The sequence below is a fragment of the Octopus sinensis genome, linkage group LG3, assembly GCF_006345805.1.
Source record: "Octopus sinensis linkage group LG3, ASM634580v1, whole genome shotgun sequence".
In the NCBI taxonomy this organism is placed as follows: domain Eukaryota; kingdom Metazoa; phylum Mollusca; class Cephalopoda; order Octopoda; family Octopodidae; genus Octopus; species Octopus sinensis.
In genome coordinates, this window is record NC_042999.1 from 58155326 (window position 1) to 58178010 (window position 22685).

The following is a 22685-nucleotide window of genomic DNA, read 5'->3' on the forward strand; positions in this document are numbered from 1 at the left end:
TCTACTTTGTTTTAAAAAAATTATTTATTTTGTGTTTTCTTTACCTTGCTAGGTAGTCGTTGTAGGATCGATTAGTCACGACTAGCTAGCGCGTATGCGCGCACCGGGACCACTGTTCACTAGTAGTACCCTATCTGTCTTTATGTATGTGTCTTATACAGACCCACTCAATAAATATAGATAGAGAAACACGTTTCTTGAAAATACCGTCCACCCTTTCATTCAAGTAATTTTCTTATGTTATAAAGCAATCGAAAAATCCCACTTTTTTTTTTTTACACTTTCAGTTGCTGATTAACTTTATATCACAACATTTAACACAACTGGGTTTATTTATGGTGTTGAAAACATTGGAAATAATTACACCCACTTTTTTAAAAAAATAGGTTTACACCCATTCTATATTTTAAAACTTGTATTGGTAAAATAAATGAAGAGAAAATAAAGTGCAAAATTAAAGAAATTCAAAGCTCACTGTTATTTCTTAAGAGTTGGTCTTTCCAATATATAATATTCTTCTAAATCGGTATTCGAGCAGTTATAAATTTACTTCACTTAAATTTTCAACAAGATTGTAACTTACTTGATCAGGTTAGTAGATAAGTACATCATAAAGATATAAATGCTGTTTCTGTTTACTACTTTTACTGATTAAATGTTTACACACGCCCATACACTAAAATTTTATCTCTATCTGGTTAAGCAAAACGTTCTTCCAACCAAATCTATTATTTTTTCAGATAGTTATTTGCTAAGCATTTTCTCATCGTAGTTTCAACTATATTTCCCTCGTTCTTTTCTACAGGTTTATTTTATTCTATTACATTTCTGTGCAAACTATTTTATGTTTATATAAGTGTAATAGACATTTCTATATTTTGACCGCTAATTGCCTAGGTTTATTTATATTTTTAATTTTGTAATTTAATCAGCAAGTCAGTTAAATACCACCGGTTTTGAAATATGAACTCCTAGAGCCTTAACAGGAGCTTGCCATCAATATGATGTTCTAATGATTTGTGGCTTTGACTGAGATGTTTTCTTCTGTTGGGAACCACGTGAAAAACGATAATACGTGCATCGTACTCTAGTTATCATCTACTAGGTTTACTGATTGATAGATTATTTACACTCTCCTACTAATGTCTTCATTACTTTCTATCACTACGGAATCAATAAAGATAATATCATTAAAATAATCGTGTCAGTTCAGTTATCTGGGCTCTATGACTTTTAAACTGTTGGGGCCTTAAGCAGTTCGACCTATTACAAGCATACAATACATATTAGTCTTCAGTTTAGTTATAAGTTCCATTCCCCCCACCCACCAGTTGCAGACCTTCTAAAAAAGGTCGTAGGTACTGACCTTTCTCCTCTGACAAGCCATTAAAAACCTAATACCTATCAACAATAAGATTAATATTTAACGATTGCAAAAGCCTTTCCTATTAAAGCCGTGCATTTTAATCCCTCAAATTAGGAAGAAAAAAAATTATCTGCGTTCGAAGTTTGGTAAAATATTGAACTGTAATCATTTGTTTGTTGTCCAGGTTTTTATTTATTCATTGCTTAATGGTACAAATACAAATTTGTATAAAAAAAAAGTGAAGGTAATAGTTAAATTCAAAACATCATACCACAAATGAAATTTTGTTGTCTGTTGACATTGAAAATAGAGAATGGACTTTGCTGTCATTAATATCTAAACTTGTAAATCAACAGGACTGTTAACGCTTTATTTGAAATAAGATTAACTGCAGGTACTGTCAGCAAGCCACTACATTCAATTAATATGTTTAGCATGTAGATGGATTTCACTGGAAATGTAACAGATGCATGCATCTGGACACAAGGATGATTTCTGATTTTTCAGGTCTTGGAATAAGGGCAATTGGCTCACCTCCTTTTGTTCTAGAGATACATTCCATAATATATAGCACTTCCCAAGTTGCAATTGGGTGACAAAACTGTTATTAACTGGTGCAATTTGCATAGAGACGTTCCTTGGTGATTGGGTAAATAATTTCAATAGACTGATGGAGTTTATACTAATGGTATGGATACTATCGCTGAACTTAAAAGTTTTATCCATTTTAAGTTGTAAACACCAGGTCAATATGGCAAGTCTGCTTTGGTAGGTATTAAGTTTGGGTGGGTAATAATATTCATATACAGTCCATCAAATTACTCTGATACTTGTGACGGTGGCACGTGAAAAAATATTTGAGTGAGGTCGTTGCCAGTGCTGCTGGACTGGCTCCTGTGCAGGTGGCACGTAAAAACACACTATTTGAGCGTGGCCGTTGCCAGTATCGCCTGACTGGCCCTTGTGCCGGTGGCACGTAAAAGCACCCACTACACTCTCGGAGTGGTTGGCATTAGGAAGGGCATCCAGCTGTAGAATCTCTGCCAGATCAGATTGGAGTCTGGTGCAGCCATCTGGTTCACCAGTCCTCAGTCAAATCGTCCAAATCATGCTAGCATGGAACGCGGACGTTAAACGATGATGATGAGGAATAAAAATAAATTGAGAAACTGAAGTGGAATAAATTATTTTCCCATCATATATGAGAGAATTTGTATTGAGAAAATGAATGCAAAAGCAAACAAGTGTTCTCTGCATTCTGCAACATGGTTTTCTTTTATCATAAATGTTTTATCTTATCATAAGTTTACCTCTATGTTGTAATAATGTTTTTTTTTTCAAATAAAATTTTGAAATGAACAGTTTTTTTTTGTTTTGAAAATTTTGCATTCAGATTTCACTTTCATGAAACCCTTTGATTCACATTTATCTTTTGGTTGGCATTGTTGTTTGTTAATGGTTTCGTGTGAGTATATCTTATGAAAGAAATCCAATGAACATGTACCACAAAATGAAATTCTGTAGACATTTAAAATGGAGAATGGATATGGCTGTTTATTTGGAATAAGGTGAACCGTATTCTATGAGAAAACCCTCTATGCTGAATAAATTATGGTATGCATGTAGAGGAATTTCTGAAATATTTGGCAGCTGATCAAAAGCTGAAAATGTCTTGGCAAAATAGTGACCAGGTAGAATAAATTTAATCATTTTGAAAGTGTGCAGATTATTGGATATCAGTCTAAAGACAGCACTTGAAGAACACAGCAGACAAGAGGCTGATATATTACTGAAAGAAAAATTCTGGTTGATATTTGACGGATGAAGGCAATAAAGAATCCATCAAAACTTTTATCGTGTTTGGTTTATAGTTCTACATTTCAACCAGGAAAACTGTAAACTTTTGGAAGCAGTTTTTCAAAAATATTCTTTCAATTAGATAGGTTATAAATGTTATGAGATGCATTGTTTTAAAATATTTATGAATCTTGCTGTTTAGCCTCAGGTCAACCTTCACAAAGCAAACCTGTGGTCAAAGATATAACACATCCAAGATTTTTCTCAGCACGGTGCACTTAGGAGTATTGCCTTTTCCTTAGGATGGTAGGGTGTAATTTAAAGGAGATTTTCTTGGCTGTATAGAAACTTGATATAAATCCCCTTGTTGGCTCAGTAGAAACTCACTTGGCTTGATAGGGTCCCTTGTTATGTGGTTGTTGCAGGTTGGTCTTCTGATCATTGAGACTTTGATATCCTTCTGATTTTACTTTAGAATCCCACCTTTTATTTCCCTCATTAACCTCAAAACATATTCTTCTTTGATTATAGTGCACAAGCACTGTTTTGATATTCTTCATGGTAAAGACATTATTATTGGCTAATAGATTGTGTTTATAATCCTAGACACAAGGCATTGTTCAAGTCCTTTAATGTTGTCTCACAGCAAAATGTGTCTTAGAGTAAAGCAGTAGTCACATGTCCTTTACTCTGCTGGCCTTAACTGAATTTCCAAGTTAGGCTACAGTTGTATGCAAAACAGCAAAAGGGAAAAACCTCTTCAATACCAAAAAGGGCAGTCAAATCATGTAATCCTGTAATCTTAGGTTGAGTCACATGATATTGTCATGCAAATTGTATCTAGCACTACAATAATAAAACAATGATGCTGCAAGTGGTAGGATGAAGATGCTCATTCAATTGTGTAAAGTCTAAATTAATATTTAATATGTTTTTTTTTTCTATTTTTATCAGATTAATTGTAATACCAGAATATATCTTTTTGTTTTGTAATGTTTTTATTTTCGTTATTTTCTTCTTTTCATGTTGTAATTAATGCATTATGTTTTCATTGTTTTTATAAACAATGCTTATAAAATATTTTTTACATTAACTTCTAGATGCTCGTTGCTATCTTCGTAAATTGCGAGAGGATCAAATCCGAGATGCTGCCATGGTTGTACAGATTTGGGAAGATGTACTCATGAACTATGCTTACAATTTAGGAGATGAATGTAAGAAACAAATAATTGTATGCTTTCTCCTCTCATTTTATTCAAGGAACTGACACTCCATCAGTTACAATGATGAGGGTTCCAGTTGATCTGATTAACAGAACAGCCTGTCTGTGTAATTATTGTGCAAGTGGTTAAGCACTCTAGACACAAGTGCACGCATACCTATTTCTTTACTACCCACAAGGGGCTAAACACAGAGGGAACAAACAAGGACAGACACACGGATTAAGTCGATTACATCGACCCCCAATGCATAACTGGTACTTAATTTATCGACCCCGAAAGGATGAAAGGCAAAGTCGACCTCGGCGGAATTTGAACTCGGAATGTAATGGCAGACGAAATACACCCGACGTGCTAACGTTTCTGCCAGCTCGTAGTCTTCAGGGAGATTTGGCATGGCATGGAATCTGATAAGGCTGGTCCTTTGAAATACAAGTACTACTCAGATTTGCCAGCTGAGTGGAGTAGAACAACGCGAGGTAAAGTGTCTTGCTCAAGGACATAACACACCACCAGAAATTGAATTCATGACCTTGTGATTGTGAGCTGAATACCCCTAACCACTAAGTCGCGTGCCCTCATTATTCAAGGAAAAAACCTTAACCTATGATTGCTTCAATCTAATTTTCCGTGCCAGTGGCACGTAAAAGGGCACCATTCGAGCGTGATCGTTACCAATGTTGCCTTACTGGCACCTGTGCAGGTGGCATGTGTAAAAAGATTTGAGTGAGGTCGTTGCCAGTACCGCCTGACTGGCCCCCGTGCCGGTGGCACATAAAAGCACCCATTACACTCTCAGAGTGGTTGGCCTTAGGAAGGGCATCCAGCTGTAGAAACTCTGCCAGATCAAGAGTGAAGCCTGGTGCAGCCATCTGGTTTGCCAGACCTCAGTCATTCGTCCAACCGATGCTAGTATGGAAAGTGGATGTTAAACAATGATGATGATGATGAAGTGCTTGAGCTATTTTTAACTGACATAGAATACCACTCTATCATGGGAAGCTGTTTTACTTAACTCTGCTCGATTATTCAGTGCCCCTCCCATTCCCATTGTTGATTGTAGCTATGAACTATACTTCCTGTATTGTCTATTTACAGCCAAGTGAACTGGACAGGTGAAAGTTTTGCCAGAGATATAATGTTATACTGGGGATGGGTTCTGAGTTGTTGATTATGCTGTCCATAGCTTCACACCCTCATCATACAGCCAACTGCAGCTCTCTGCTTGTTTAACTTTCAATAATTTCTAGTTCCTTATGAATTATTTAATTTTCCACTCCTAATTACTGTTTTTTTGTTTCTGATTTTCATTATGCTGTTTTCTATGTTCCAGTGTGGTTAATATATGAACAAGTGTGCATAGCAGCTTTAGACTGCCAGAGACCTGATCTTGTTATGGTGAGTTGGACTTATTTTGCTTGCGTAAAACATAGATATGTTTTTTTTCTTCTCTTGTTCTAAATTGCACTTTTTCACTTCACCTGTATCACTTCAATGTCTGTTTTTCCATTTATGGCAGCAGTGTATCACCATTTGCCTTGAACTTCTCACTACATTTTCTAATATTTGGTCTTCTTTCTCCACACCTTTTCATAATATGCTTTTTCTCTATTTTTTCTCTACCACAAGTACCCTCCACTGATAGCGCACAACACTTTTTCACTCAATACTCATCATATCTTCACATCATATATCCATGCCAGTGTTATCACTCCTATATATATATATATATATATATATATATATATATATATATCATCACCATTGTCATCGTTTAACGTCTGCTTTCCATGCTGGCATGTGATGGACAGTTCGACTGGGGTCTGGGAAGCCAGGAGGCTGCACCAGGCTCCAGTCTGATCTGGCAAAGTTTCTACAGCTGGATGCCCTTCCTAACGCCAACCACTCCAAAAGTGTGGTGGGTGCTTTTTACATGCCACTGGCATGTGGGCTAGTCAGGTAGTACTGGCATTGACCATACTCAAATGGTGCTTTTTATGTGTCACTGGCACGGGAGCCAATTTGGTGGGACTGGCATTGACCATGCTCAAATGGTGCCTTTTATGTGCCAGTCAGGCAGTACTGGCATTGGCCATACCAAATATATGTATATATGCATATATGCGTGCATTCATGCATATTTATAGCTGGAATTTAGACTGACTTATGTATGTATGTATGGAAGAATGAAATTCCAAATCTCTGTAATATTGTGTAATATTTCTTTCACATGTACCTCCTTTTCTCAGGTATGTATAGGTGAACTTGAAAATAAATTCCCCAAAAGTCTACGAGTGACTCGCTTGAAAGGCATGTTATATGAAGCAGAAGATAGGTAAGTGTTTTCCCTTTCTTTATATTTTTTATTGTTTTTTTTTGTATATATTTTATTTGTAACATTTTGATTTTGAATTAACATATTAGTGTTAGTGAAGCAGGCCAGACACATCTTCATGGTAATAAAGTTGTTTGGTTAGAAAATTTGTTTCTTAAGCAGATACACTAACATGTCACCATGTTAGTTTTGGATTTGATTGCATTATTAGTTTAATCCAATTTTTTAAAGCCAAATCTGGTAGCTAGGAACTGTGCTGAAACCTGTCAGATAGATGTGCCTGCTCTTGAGTCTCTTGTCTATTTTTTAACACTACCACCTGGTCCTTGAGAGATCCTTAACTGGAAACCACTCTATTGCAAACATCTGCTTAAGGCCTTCCAATCCAATGGTAGTTTGATATCCTGATGTGCTACTTCCTGCTGCAGCAACACTTGAGTTGAGAGTTTTTCCTTCATTGTCTTCCTCTGTGATTAGAGCAGATGTGGCTGTGTGTTAAGGACCAGCTTCCCAACCACATGCTTCTGGGTAAAGTTCCACTGTGTGGCACCTTGGGCAAATGACTTCTGCTATAGTCATATTACTTTACTACCCACAAGGGGCTAAACATAGAGGGGACAAACAAGGACAGACAAAAGGATTAAGTTGATTACATCGACCCCAGTGCGTAACTGGTACTTAATTTATTGACTCCGAAAGGATGAAAGGCAAAGTCGACCTCGGCGGAATTTGAACTCTGAACGTAAAGACAGTTCAGAAATACCGCTAAGTGTTTCGCCCAGTGTGCTAACATTTCTGCCAGCTTGCCGCCTTACTACAGTCATGGCCTGCCAAAACCTTGTGAGTGGGTTTGGTAGATGGAGATTGAAAGAAGTCCAGTGTGTGTGTGTGTGTGTGTGTGCATGTATATATATGTATGTGTGTATGTTTGTGTTTCCTTGTCTTGACATTGCTTGTTAGTTGTAAATTGATTATCAGTCATACAAGCAGTGTCGTATTGTTCATTTCCAATGTTCTGCGAGAACATGTTTGGCCATGGGGAAACATTACCTTGCTTGGAAAAAGGTGAGGTTTAGCAACAGGAATGGTATCTAGCCATAGAAAACCTACCTCAATAAACTCTTCCTGACCCATGTCATCATGAAAACGTGGATGCTAAAATGATGATCATGATGTGTCTAAGTTTCTACAAAACATTGTGTACTGCTTTTTTGCATGGCCTTTGACACATCCATCATAAAACAAAACTATAGATGTAGTAACAAGCAACATGTCAAAAAGGATTATATCAATAGTATATTACAGTGGGTTTTGTCATTGACCATAAAGTGGTTAAGGTTGCCAATATTTTCCCCTCTCAGCTATATAACCTTAACATTTGTCCCCCACTATTTGATAACCACTTTGCTCTTTGATTCTTGAGTCTACTATGTTGTAAGCACTTGGACCAGGTTTCTGGTCTTAGGAGGAATTGATATTTTGGTGTGCTACTTCATCCTGCACCTTCTCTTGTGTGGTACCACTGTTTGATTTACTTTAGAGTGCACACGAGAGTTGTTCTCCAGCAGGAGCCCACCATCAGATGCTACTCAGGCCTGTTCTCATAAGTAACATCTCTGTGAGTGGAACTACCCTATATGCATGTACGCCCACCTGAGTCCACTGATTTCTAGCTGAGCTACTTAGAGGAATCAAAATAGGGATTAGCAGTAATTCATGAGTTTAACACCAATCATCATCGTCTAATGTCCACTTTCCATGCTGGCATGGGTTGGACGTTTGACTGAGGGCTAGCAAGCCAGGAGGCTGCACCAGGCTCCAATCTGATCTGGCAAAGTTTCTACAGTTGGATGCCCGTCCTAAATCCAACCACTCCGAGAGTGTAGTAGGTGCTTTTTACAGGCCATCAGCACAAGGGCCAGTCAGGCAGTACTGGCATTGACCACATTGAATGGTGCTTTTTACGTGTCACCGGCATGTTACTAGTCAGGCAGCACTGGCATCAACCACGCTCAAATGGTGCTTTTTATGTGCCACCAGCATGAGTACTAATCAGGCGGTACTGTCATCGGCCACGACAATGACTGCACTTGACTCAACAGGTCTTCACAAGCACAGTTTATTGCCCAATGATTGAAGGATACTCTTAAATGGGCTGGTTATGCTGCAATGGCATAGGCCACGACTACGGTCTCACTTAGCTTGCTAGGTCTTCTCAAGCACAGCATATCTCCAAAGGTCTCGGTCACTTGTCATTGCCTCCATTTATCTTAAAAGAGAGATGATCTAAATTCAACATAGTTGTTATTAACTTTATGGGTTAATGACTTGTTGCGTGTATGAATGTGTGTGTGTTTCTCCTTTTCTCTTACTTCACCAGTCTTAGAGGTCATGCAAAGGTTACTATCTTTCCTCCTTTAATTTACATAAAAAAAAACCCATGTAGTGTAAGAGGTGATTGTTGTGTCTACTGTGTGTGTAGTTATATTTTTATTTATCTTCAGAAGCAGTTATAACTGCTTCTAGTTTCCTTACTAGGTGAACTGATTCTTGTAACTAACAATTATAGATAACACATTTTGTTGAAATGTCATCAGTTAAATATAAATATATTGGGTCAAATGATTGTCAAATATAGCTTTAATCTTTATTCCTTTAACTATATTGAATATAGCTTAAATATTTATTTTAGCATTATCTTTTTGTTATAGGTGACCTGATTATTAATTTCTATTACAAGGCCACAAATTGAAATTGGTGTCTGTGTAGTGGGGGTGGGTGGGTTATAGTTATTAAATCTACTCCAACATTTGAGTGGTACTTTATTTTATTGACACTGTTGTGAGGAAAGGCAGAGTTGACCATGGCAGGATTTGATCCCAGAATATAAATGGCTGCAATTCAATATCATAAGATAGTGATTTTGCTTATGTATTGTTCATGAGTCATTATCATTGCCATCATCATCATCTTCATCTTCATCATCTTCATCATCTTCATCTTCATCTTCATCATCTTCATCATCTTCATCTTCATCATCATCTTCATCTTCATCATCATCATCTTCATCTTCTTCATCATCATCATCTTCATTATCATATGTCTGCTCTTCTATACTGTAATGGGCAAGAGAGGACCTTTTGTGGCAGCGTTTTACAGCCAGATGCCCTTGTTGATGCCAATCCTTTTGGTTGCATCTTTTCTAAAAATGGAAAAAATGAAAACGTGGAAGTTGTAAAATGTGGAGCTGTGATTAGTTGTTCTTGAGGCCCAGATCAACCCTAATTGAGCAGATGTATGATCAAAAGTATTCCAGCTGTGATTGTCCTATATTTTCCCCAGGCATGTAATTTTTTTTTTATGATGGTAAGGTGGAATTTTATTGCGTTTTGGCTGCTGTTTCTAGTAGGTTAAGTGATTAGAATGTTGCAGGACAGAATCACATGATGGATTCTTCAAGCTGAGCCCACAAGCAGTAGACCAAATGGTAGAAGAAGATAGTTGAATAATGTTGGTCACACCTAGGAATCCAGCTACAAATTCTAAAGACAGCTGCTTCTGATGAAACACAAAATGGAGGAGGTGCCTGAGGACTCTATCCCCATGACTCTCCTAGGAATAAGGAGCAGTGAAGATGGATTGATGGCTGGATTATAACTGTCCAGACTAATTGCTCATATTTGGATAAATTTGAATTTAAACAACAAGCAAGAAAAAATGGAGATTCTTTCTCTTTTCTTACTTTTTGTTGGTGTTTAATTCTGGATCAACCTTGGTCAAGCAAACCTATAATAAAAAGCGATGCAGGGATGACCATCCTGCTTCTATGTATATCAAAAATGATATTATCCCATGTGCCTTTTCTTTTTTCAATTTGAGGGAGATTTGCCTGCTATTTCTAGCAGGTCAAATGACCACAAAGGCACTCCCTTGTTGGTTCAAGGTCTTTTTTACTGCCAGGTAATAAATACAGTGCACATATTACTAATACAGCACCCAGTCCTCAGTATTAGTAATATATGAAGTTATGGCTCTTCCAACTTTGTTTTATGTGTGACTAGCACTATGACCCGGCAATGCCGGGTCATAGTGCTAGTGCATGCATATACAGCTACGTGCATGCACACATACACGCGAGTACTGTCCAAATCTCTGACCAATCACATACAACTAGCTGGCATTCAATTGGTGTATCAAGTTTCGGACATTTTGATTGGGTTTTGGATAGAAAATTCACAAAAAAGTCACTTCTATTGATTTTTTAATGGCTTTGCGGGGTGACTGGGGAAAATGTAAAGATGTGCACGGCCACCCTTAGACAGTTTTGAATGACCATAGAAAGTGCGAGCCCTCTAACTGAAAAATTGTGAATTTGTATAAAGGATACACACACACACACAGACATTTTGCCGTTTATATATATATAGAGATTATTCAGTTGAGTTTTCCAAATTTCCTTCTATTTTTCTACATGATTTTTGAATGGGTTGTGTATTTATTGAACCAAAATAGTGTGATGGTCACTCAGGAATGCTTGTGGTCTCTCATTTATTAGTTTTAGTCATTGGATTGGAATTTTCTAAAGCATAGTTGACTACAACACTGAGCCCAGTATATTGACCTTGAAAGGTTAAGGATATGGTTGGACATGAGAAAGATTTGAACTTAGTGAACTTTTGAATGTAGAGGGATGTAACCAAATACCGCAGGGTAGCTTGCTTAACATTCTACCAATTTTGTCATCTGCATATTAAATATTTTTTTCTCCAACAAGCTCCTTTCTTCATTCCAGGTACGAGAAGGCTCAACAGCTGTATGAACACATTTTAGCTGAAGATGAAACTAATATGGTTTGTCATTTTTTGCTCTTTTAAACTTTGATATACTTTTTATTCTAAACTGTTTTTTTTAAATATTTAGTTCATGTTGTTGACATCATAAGAATTTAGAAAGGTTGTTAACTGTTGAGCTGTGAATTGTTGTTGTTCTTGATGTCCTGATCAACCTTAATTGAGTAGATCTATGCTCAAAGTGTCCTATATTCTCCCCAGGCATGTAATTTATTTTTTATGATGGTAAGGTGGAATTTTATTGAAATTTGGCTGCTATTTCTAGCAAGTTAAGTGATTACAATGTTGCAGGAAAGAATCACATGATGGATTCTTTTTAGGAACTGTGAATCTTGAAGCAAATAAAGCTACAAATAATGCTTTAAAATTTCGGCCAAAGCCAGCAATTTCAGGGGAGGGGCAAGTTGATTATATCGACCCCAGTACTTGACTGGTACTTGCTTTATCAACCCTGAAAGAATAAAAGGTAAAGTCAGCCATAACAGAATTTGAATTCAGGATGTATTAGGGTTGAACATTAACAACTAGAAAACTCACAGGGATTGGTTTTGTCAGCCATTTTTTCCCTAGAGAAAATTAACCTTTTCTAACCAAAGGATTTTTTAAACCCAATATTTAGACCCTATTAAGGCTGTGAGCTGGCAGAAACATTAGCATGCTGGGCGAAATGCTTAGCAGTATTTCATCTGTCTTTGCATTCTGAGCTCAAATTCCTCCAAGGTCAATTTTGCCTTTCATCCTTTCAGGGTCAATAGATTAAGTATCATTTGCATACAGGGGTTGCTCTAATCGACTGGCCCCCTTCCCAAAAATTTCGGGCCTTGCACCTTGGGTTGAAAAGAACATTTAGACCCCGTTATTTATAGCATTATCTACTTCAAAATTCACTGTTCTTAGAAAGATATATTTTATATTGCAATTGGGCATGTGTCTTCTATAGGGTTGGGTTTATCAAAGCCTTGTGAGTGAAATCAGACACACGGAAACTATGCTGAAGCCCAATGAATGAACTGTACATGTTTTTGGCCAATAGATTTAATCTGTTACCTGTTTTAACAGACCTTTAATCAAACACAGTCACTTGACTGATATTTTTTTTTATTGTAAACATTGTGTATCTAGAAGTACATTATCTAATGTGTCCTTTTTTTAAAATTGCATAGTGTGCTTTGTAGGAGATTAGGCTGCTATTTCTTGTAGGTCAAGCAACCAATTAGAGTGTCTGGGTAGCAGCAGAATAATTTTGTTGACACCGGCTAGTTCTAGTATTGTAAGATTATGCTTTATTTGTGTTGTTAACATTACGTGAATTTTTTCTTCTGGTATATACATCATCATCATCATTGTTTAACGTCCGCTTTCCATGCTGGCATGGGTTGAATGGTTTGAGGGCTGGCAAGCCAGGAGGCTGCACCAGGCTCCAATCTGATCTGGCAAGGTTTCAACAGCTGGAACCCCTTCCTAATGCCAACCACTCCGAGAGTGTAGTGGGTGCTTTTTATGTGCCACCAGCACAGAAGTTAGTCAGGCAGCACTGGCAATGACTACGCCTGAATGGTGCTTTTTATGTACTGCTGGCACGGGAGCCAGTCAGGCGGCACTGGCATTGACCACACTCGAATGGTGCTTTTTACTTGCCACCGGACACGCTCAAATGATGCTTTTTATGTGCCACTGGCACAGGTCCCTGTCAGGCGGCACTGGCATCATCTACGACTGCAATTTCACTTAACAAGTCTTCTCACGCACTACATATTGCCCGATGATTGAAAGGTACTTTTAAACGGGCCGTTATGCAACACTGACAGGTAAAAAAGATGAAGTGTGCTATTCAATATGCAGCTCTTTCCTAGTTTTCAGTTTCCAATTTAATATTCAAATTAGTGTTTCTAATAGAGATTAAATTTGACATGAGACCAGATTAGCTTATAAGCTTATTGTTAATCACTTGGTTTAGTAAAGATAGGATACTTCACTTGAAATAGTTGCGGTGGTGATGATGATTGTAAAAAAGGGTCATAGGCTTACTTTATTTTTAAAATTAATCTACATCCCTTTTTATGTATGTGAATTTCCCAGCTTTAAATGTTTTATTAAAGAAAGATAAAACTACTTCTTATTTCAGTTTGCTCGCAAAAGGCAGGTTGCAATTCTGAAGGCCCAAGGCAAGACTGCTGAGGCAATCAACAAGCTAAATGATTATTTAAAGGAGTATGTTTTAAATATTTTTTTTTTTTACATAACAATAATCATATTAATTTATATCTATGAGAAAACATCCTGTATAACAATTAGTACTGTTTTTGTTTTTTCATTTTCAACTCATCTGTGAGCAAAACCTCATTAGTAATCAGTTTCGTCAATTAAAAGTTTCTGTATCAGATTATATATAAGAAATATATTGTCTGAAAAATACATTTCTGAATAATAAATAGCCAGTTTATCACATATGAACCACAGGTGGAGGCACATGGCCTAGTGGTTAGAGCAGTGGACTCGCGGTCGAGGGATCGCGGTTTCGAATCTCAGACGGGGTGATGTGTGTGTTTATGAGCGAAACACCTATGCTCCACGCGGCTCTGGCAGAAGGTAATGGCAAACTTCTGCTGACTCCTTCGCCACAACTTTCTCTCTCGCTTTCCTCCTGCAAAATGCAGCTCACCTGTGACGGACCAGCGTCCCATCCAGGTGGGGAACCTATACGCCAATGAAACCGGGAAACCGACCCTTATGAGCCAGGCATAGCTCGAGAAGGAACAAATAACAACATATGAACCACAGATACTCTCAAGTACAAAGTGCTTACAAGAATAAATTAAATCTTGATTTGTATAAGAAATTCCTTTATAAAGTCAAATAATTATCGTCAATATAATTTGTTTATCTTGACAGTTTATGCATGATGTTTCTGAAAATATTTGTTATGACAAAGTTAAGTTTCGCAGATAAACAGTGTGCACATGTAAACTGCTAACACTTACTACAAATATTCGTTTTTACTCTAGGCACAAAACCCAACATTTTTGGGGATGGGGGTGGCAGTCAATTAGATCGACCCCAGTGCACAACTGGTACTTAATTTATTGACTCCAAAAGGATGTAAGGCAAGATTGACCTCGGCAGAATTTGAACTCAGAACATAAAGACATGAAATACCGCTAAGCATTTCGCCCGGCATGCTAATATTTCTGCCAGTTCGCCACCTTACTCACCACAAATATTGCAGCAAGACTGATTATAAAACAGAATTGTGATAACAAAGTGTCTCTGCCCCTTCTATAGGGGCTTCTCCCATCTGCATACCTTATGTATGCAGAATTTTGAAAAGTAGATTTGTGAACAACCCACCTAGGAACACATCCATAGCAAGAAGATTGGAAGTATTGATGGAATTACAAATATCCCAAAAGTTGACAGAACCCCTTTGAAGTCTTCAGCAGAATTCCCTGAAATGCTAACATTTCAACCAGATCTCTGGTATAAGGAAAACTTGATATCCTGATGTGCTGCTTCCTCCTGCATTAACCCAAGAACTGTAGTTTCTTCCTCTTCTTTCCTTCTACCTGTAAGAAATGGGTGTTACCCTGTCTCTGATAAAACCAAAATTAAAAAAAAAAAGAAGCTATTTAGAAAAAGTGTTACTGCAAAGACTAGATAAAAATGTTGTATAAAAAAACCTTTTTTTTTCCTTAATAGGTTTATGACTGATTTTGAGGCTTGGATGGAACAGTGTGACTTGTATATAGCTGAGAACGATTATGCTAAAGCTTCATTCTGTATGGAGGAATTGATATTATCTAATCCTCACAATCATCTCTACCATCTGAAATATGCTGAGGTAAGCACAAATTAATTTCTTATTTCTTTATTGCCCACAAGGGGCTAAACGTAGAGGGAACAAAAAAAGGACAGACAGAGGGATTAAGTCGATTACATCGACTCCAGTGTGTAACTGGTACTTATTTAATTGACCCTGAAAGGATGAAAGGCAAAGTCGACCTTGGCAGAATTTGAACTCAGAACGTAGCAGCAGACGAAATACCGCTAAGCATTTCGCCCAGTGTGTTAACGTTTCTGCCAGATTGCCACCTTAATTAGTTTCTGGTTATATTAGAAACTACTAATATAACCAGAAACTACATTGTGCTCGCCGCACAAATTAATTTCTATGCATGCTTATTGCTTTTTCCGTTTATTAGCAATCATTTTGTCATATATTCTATTTTGTATCATCTGTAATAGTATTGAACGAAATGCCTTGTATGTTTTGGCTCTTTGCATTCTGGCAGTAACGTCTGCAGTGACTTTAATGCCAAGGTACATCAGACCTAGCCTTTCCTTTGGATAACATTACTGGCATGGAAAGAAGAAACTTGCAGTTGCTGGTCGACCGTAGAAAAAAAGAAAATTGCAAATGGTCTTTCTGGTTGCAGATATGTAGTTTATCCTGACCAATGGATGCCTGAAAGATTGTACTTTATTTGAAGGGCAGTGGAGATGTAAGAAAACTGGACTGGGTGATTTATTGGATTGAAACTTGTTCAGTGACTCACTTCTGATTTAAAATCCAGTTATGGCCACATGAACTGCTCAAAGACTTTGAAGATCATCTTTAAAAATGTTTAGCATTAAGTATGATTGAATTGAAGCACTTGGAATTACTGAGTGTGAGAGTAATCTTGGTAGATATTTAAGAGAGAAAAAGAGAAGGCTAAGCCAATGACCTGTTAGCAGAAAAATCTATAAGGGAGCCTCTGCATAGTCACATGACCTACTAGAAATGACAGCTAAATCTTTTGAATTCTATCCTACTTCAGCAGAATAAGCAGAGCAGTGCACAATGTAGTGATCCTAGAGAGACAGCTAAGATGGGATGTCATGGCTGTACTGCTTTTGATCAAAGATCTGTTCGATGAAAACTGACTTAAGATTGAACATTAACAACTAGAAAAACTCACAGGGATTGGTTTTGTTAGCCATTTGTATACCCATATTGATCTCAGATAAAATGTAAAGTTAGTGCAGACATGGCTAGTGATCCAGCTGGGCAGCACTTTAGGCAAGTGTTTTTTTTACCATAACCTCAGAGTGACCAATGCCTTGTGAATGGAATTTGTTAGAATGGAATTTGTTAGAATGGAATCTGTGCAGAAGTCCGTTTGTATATATATATAGAACGCCATGATGGACCGTTAGCTCCTACACGCATTTTTTCTCTCCTTGTTTCTCTCCTTGTTTCTTTTCTGTGTATCTTTCTGTCGAAGAGCGTTGGCTCGAAACGTAAAAGACTTGTTCTATTTCTATTCCTGAGCGCCATACTAATACATTTGTGTGTTTGTACTCCACCTGCCTTCGTCTTTTGTTTATTTTCGTAAACCTTCCTGTTATATATATATATATATCTCTAATTCACATGTACTATCTCTCTCTCTCTCTCTCTCTCACATCTACAAGCTGTGAATTTCCGATTGCGAACAAGATAGGTGTTTTGAATTGCTATTTTCAACTCTTTACTGACCATTCATAATTTTATCAAATTTCTCTATCTGTCTATCTTATCTAATCTTATTCATTTCATATCATTTCTCCTCGTATTAATCAACATTCGTATCTTCGCGCCATCTTGAAGCCTTTTCTCTCTAATTCACATGTACTATCTCTCTCTCTCTCTCTCTCTCCCCCCCCCCCTACAAGCTGTGAATTTCCGATTGCGAACAAGATAGGTGTTTTGGATTGCTATTTTCAACTCTTTACTGACCATTCATAATTTTATCAAATTTCTCTATCTGTCTATCTTATCTAATCTTATTCATTTCATATCATTTCTCCTCGTATTAATCAACATTCGTATCTTCGCGGTGCACCCGCCCTACCCACCCCCACCACCAATACTGGATATCTATATTTTTGCTCCATCTATACCGGATGTCGCTTCTCCCACCACCATTATAGGTGTCTACTCTTCGAAACCCCCCCCTCTTCAATACGCTATTTCACCATGCATTACCCCTCTCTCGATATCCTACGTTCTACTTGCCTAGAACCTGTCATCATTTCTCTGAACCACCCCTCCCCACTGGTGCTTCCCTATATTTCTGCACCCCCCCCACATAAAAAGCACCATCCGAACGTGGCCGATGCCAGACCCCTCTGGCACCTGTGCAGGTGGCATGTAAAAAACACCCACTACACTCGCGGAGTGGTTGGCGTTAGGAAGGGCATCCAGCTGTAGAAACACTGCCAGACTAGACTGGAGCCTGGGGCAGTCCCGAGCTCCCCAGACCCCGGTCGAAACCGTCCAACCCGTGCTAGCACGGAAAACGGACGTTAAACGATGATGATGATGATGATATATATATATATATATATATATAATGTCTGAGTATTTCTTTTACTGATGTATATTGGTGAAAGGTGAAAAAAAATGGCATAGTTTATAAAATAAAAAGTACTGTCTACTTGAATTTTACAGACACACCTTAGTCACTCTGTCCATTGTAAATACAATAAATGACTCACTGGAAACCTATAAAAGCAGTGATATTATTGTTTACAAACTGTATAATTTATAAAAGAAAATATAAAAGTAAGATCTCAAAATAAAGGAAGATGACTGTTGTTGTCTTCCCATCATGAAAAGATTGTGAATCAGTATTTATACGTGTACCCACAATTAGTTTTTTTTTCCCCCCCCATTTTAAATTCTGTTATAATCATAATCTACACCACCCGAGAGGTATTTTTTACTCTTTCTTGTTTCAGCCAAGCGGCTACATCATCATCATCGTTTAATGTCCGCTTTCCATGCTAGCATGGGTTGGATGATTTGACTGAGGGCCGGCGAACCAGATGGCTGCACCAGGCTCCAGTCTTGATCTGGCAGAGTTTCTACAGCTGGATGCCCTTCCTAACACCAACCACTCCGAGAGTGCAGTGAGTACTTTTATGTGCCACCAGCACGGGGGCCAGTCAGGCGGTACTGGCAACGACCTTGCTCGAATCTTTTTACACATGCCAATGGCACAGGTGCCAGTAAGGCAATGCTGGTAATGATCTCGCTCGAATGGTGCCTTTTACATGCCACCAGTACGGAAGCCAGTTAGCCGCTCTGGCGATGATCACGCTCGGATGGTGTAGAAAGTTTCAGTAAAAAAATAATCGTTTTTTTGATAGTTACGAGGAAACAGTTGATTTTAGTGAATTATCCTAAACTCCTTTACTGCCCCTCCAAAACATTTTTCACAACAAATTCTAATATAACCAGAAACTACATTATCTGAAAAGTATATCTAGAAAATGTCATAACTGATTACAAATTTTGTTCTTATTTACAGATTAAATATACACAAGGTGGTCCTGAAAACCTTGAAATAGCTAGAGCCTATTTCAGTGAAGCTGCAAAACTAAATCCACACAATCTGCGCAGTTTATTTGGATTGTTAATGGTAAATAGATATACTCTTTTACTCTCTCTCTTTTACTCTTTTACTTGTTTCAGTCATTTGACTGTGGCTATGCTGGAGCACTGCCTTTAGTCGAGCAAATCAACCCCAGGACTTATTCTTTGTAAGCCTAGTACTTATTTTAGCGGTTTCTTTTGCCGAACTGCTAAGTTACGGGGACGTAAACATCAGCATCGGTTGTCAAGCGATGTTGGGGGGACAAACACAGCCACACAAACACACCACACACACACACACACACACACACACACACATATACGATGGGCTTCTTTCAGTGTCCCGTCTACCAAATCCACTCACAAGGCTTTGGTCGGCCCGAGGCTATAGTAGAAGACACTTGCCCAAGGTGCCACGCAGTGGGACTGAACCCTGAACCATGTGGTTAGTTAGCAAGCTACTTACCACACAGCCACTCCTATATATTTTTTGTACTTTTGCATTTCAATTAATTCAAAACTATCTGTATTAGGTGTATGTCTTTTAGATGTGAATCATGATAAAGTGGAGAACCTGCTTGTGATAAAATAAAGTACCAGCGAAATACTGGGGTTGATGTGACAGGTTGTACTCTCCCTCAAGATTTGTGACGGTGTACTTAGGTTAGAAGCCATCATTATCATCATCTTCATCCCACCCCACTTCATTATTATTTACATACCCATCGTCACTGTTTCTCCAGATATTACTAGAACATTTGTGTGAAGGCTCATGGCTAAGTGGTTAGAGCGTCAAGCTTACGATCGTCAGGTTGTGAGTTCGATTCCCAGACTGGGCTGCATGTTGTGTTCTTGAGCAAGACACTTTATTTCACATTGCTCCAGTTAGCTCAGCTATAGAAACGAGTTGCGACATCACTGGTGCCAAGCTGTATCGGCCCCTTTGTCTTTCCCTTGGATAACATTGATGGTGTGGACAGGGGAGGCCTGTATGCATGGTCGACTGCTGGTCTTCCATAGACAACCTTGCCTGGACTTGTGCCTGGGAGGGTAACTTTCTAGGTGTAATTCCATGGTCATTCGTGACCGAAGGGGATCTCCCACTGGGACATTTGTAAACTTTGTGGATGTATGTTTCAGAAATTTGTTTCAAGGTCCATGAGCAGGCTAAGATTTCTCCCTTCTTTTTTCATACATACATACATTTGTCTACCGTTTAAATGTTTTGAACTTATAACCACCAATCTGCTTTGCTTTCCTTTTCTTTCTACATGCCACCCTAAAAACATCGCCATTCCCGCCCGTTTCTCTAAAAGTTCAACCTTCGCATGTTCCCTTTAATTCGATCTCCACCATTCACTATCATTTCTTCCCCTGGCTTACAGCGATGTCCATGAGCAGGCTAAGATTTCTCCCTTCTTTTTTCATACATACATACATTTGTCTACCGTTTAAATGTTTTGAACTTATAACCACCAATCTGCTTTGCTTTCCTTTTCTTTCTACATGCCACCCTAAAAACATCGCCATTCCCGCCCGTTTCTCTAAAAGTTCAACCTTCGCATGTTCCCTTTAATTCGATCTCCACCATTCACTATCATTTCTTCCCTGGCTTACAGCGATGTCCATGAGCAGGCTAAGATTTCTCCCTTCTTTTTTCATACATACATACATTTGTCTACCGTTTAAATGTTTTGAACTTATAACCACCAATCTGCTTTGCTTTCCTTTTCTTTCTACATGCCACCCTAAAAACATCGCCATTCCCGCCCGTTTCTCTAAAAGTTCAACCTTCGCATGTTCCCTTTAATTCGATCTCCACCATTCACTATCATTTCTTCCCCTGGCTTACAGCGATGTCCATGAGCAGGCTAAGATTTCTCCCTTCTTTTTTCATACATACATACATTTGTCTACCGTTTAAATGTTTTGAACTTATAACCACCAATCTGCTTTGCTTTCCTTTTCTTTCTACATGCCACCCTAAAACATCGCCATTCCCGCCCGTTTCTCTAAAGTTCAACCTTCGCATATTCCCGGTGCACCCGCCCTTGTCCACCCCCACCACCAATACCGGATATCTCTATATTTTTTGTTCCATCTATACCGGATGTCGCTTCTCCCACCACCATTATAGGTGTCTACTCTTCGAACCCCCCTCTTCAACACGCTATTTCACCATGCATTACCCCTCTCTTGATATCCTACGTTCTACTTGCCTAGAACCTGTCATCATTTCTCTGAACCACCCCTCCCCACTGGTGCTCCCCTATATATTTCTGCACCCCCCCCCCACATAAAAAGCACCATCCGAACGTGGCCGATGCCAGACCCCTCTGGCACCTGTGCAGGTGGCATGTAAAAAACACCCACTACACTCGCGGAGTGGTTGGCGTTAGGAAGGGCATCCAGCTGTAGAAACACTGCCAGACTAGACTGGAGCCTGGGGCAGTCCCGAGCTCCCCAGACCCCGGTCGAAACCGTCCAACCCGTGCTAGCGCGGAAAACGGACGTTAAACGATGATGATGATGATGATGTAGCATTCTCGTTGGTTTTTACCTGGGAAGCTTAGGTTTAAGTCTTGATAAAAGAACTTTATCATTCAGTCAGCTTTGAGAATAAGACTTGGCATTAACTAATCGATTGACTGTATTCAGTTAGGAAACTTTTCAGCTTATATAAACTTCTTACCTACATCTTGCTCTCTCCTTTTCTTTCCCTCCCTCTTGATGTATGTCTTTCTTCTCTGAAGATAAAATTTAAACTGGAGCAATGCTACTACTTCCTCACAATTATAACTGTTCCTGTTCTAAACCCATAGAATGAATAATCTGTACACAATACTCGAACCTAGACAAAAGAAAAATCCTGATAAATTCTAGTGCTTCTACTATTTACTACAACCTTTCCATTATTTTTAAGGGTTTCAGTTATTAGCTGTGCTGGAGCACCATAGTATATTCTAATCGATTACAACAACCACTATCTACCTCTTTGAACAATTTTTAATACTGATAGGCAAAGTGGACTTGGCTAGAATTAAAGCTCAGAATGTAAAAAGGACGTAATGAAAATTTCGTTTGATGCTTTACCGATTCTGGCATTCACTTGTGGTATTTACTTACAACTATATTGTTTGAGTTATTGGGCCAGTAAGAAAACACGTATTGCCGATGCTTTTGTTAATTAAGTTAATCATTTAAGTTATTGATTCGACTATTAGTACCGTAATAAATTGAATTCTGAAACAGTACTACAGGGAAATAACTCTCTGACCATAGGCTTGAGGTTTTATCTTTCTTGGATGCAATTTCATTAAAATTCATTATTAAATATTAAACTGTAACTTGACATCACAATCAACAATTTTTTGAGTCAGGTACATCAAAACCAAAATCAAATGGAAATTGTAGTTGCGATCCTCGTGCCAGCGGCACGTAAAAAGCATCATCCAATTGTGGCCGTTGCCAGCCCCCTCTTGCCCCCATGCTGGGGACATGTAAAAAGCACCCATGCTGGGGGCATGTAAAAAGCACCCACTACACTCTCAGTGGTTGGTGTTAGGGAAGGCATCTAGCTGTAGAAACACTGCCAGATCAGACTGGAGCTTGGGGCAGCCTCCTGGCTTCTCAGACCCCAGTCGAACCATCCAACCCATGCTAGCATGGAAAATGGATGTTAATGATGAAGTGTATATATATATATATATATATATAT

At 38.4% G+C, this 22685-nt stretch overlaps 1 protein-coding gene and 1 long non-coding RNA gene across 2 annotated transcripts in view; both read left to right on the forward strand.

Moving 5' to 3' along the window:
* LOC115209868 (ER membrane protein complex subunit 2) overlaps window positions 1-22685 on the forward strand; it is a 30563-nt gene that overhangs the window by 518 nt on the left and 7360 nt on the right. The window contains exons 2-8 of the mRNA XM_029778445.2: window positions 4264-4377; window positions 5717-5781; window positions 6633-6718; window positions 11511-11568; window positions 13694-13779; window positions 15265-15406; window positions 18903-19013. Of these exons, the coding sequence (XP_029634305.1) occupies window positions 4264-4377; window positions 5717-5781; window positions 6633-6718; window positions 11511-11568; window positions 13694-13779; window positions 15265-15406; window positions 18903-19013 (662 nt within the window). The remainder of the gene's footprint in view (window positions 1-4263; window positions 4378-5716; window positions 5782-6632; window positions 6719-11510; window positions 11569-13693; window positions 13780-15264; window positions 15407-18902; window positions 19014-22685) is intronic.
* On the forward strand, window positions 13797-15204 carry LOC118762461. Its single transcript, XR_004998213.1, has 2 exons — window positions 13797-14028; window positions 14350-15204. It is a non-coding gene; the product is annotated as an uncharacterized LOC118762461 (long non-coding RNA).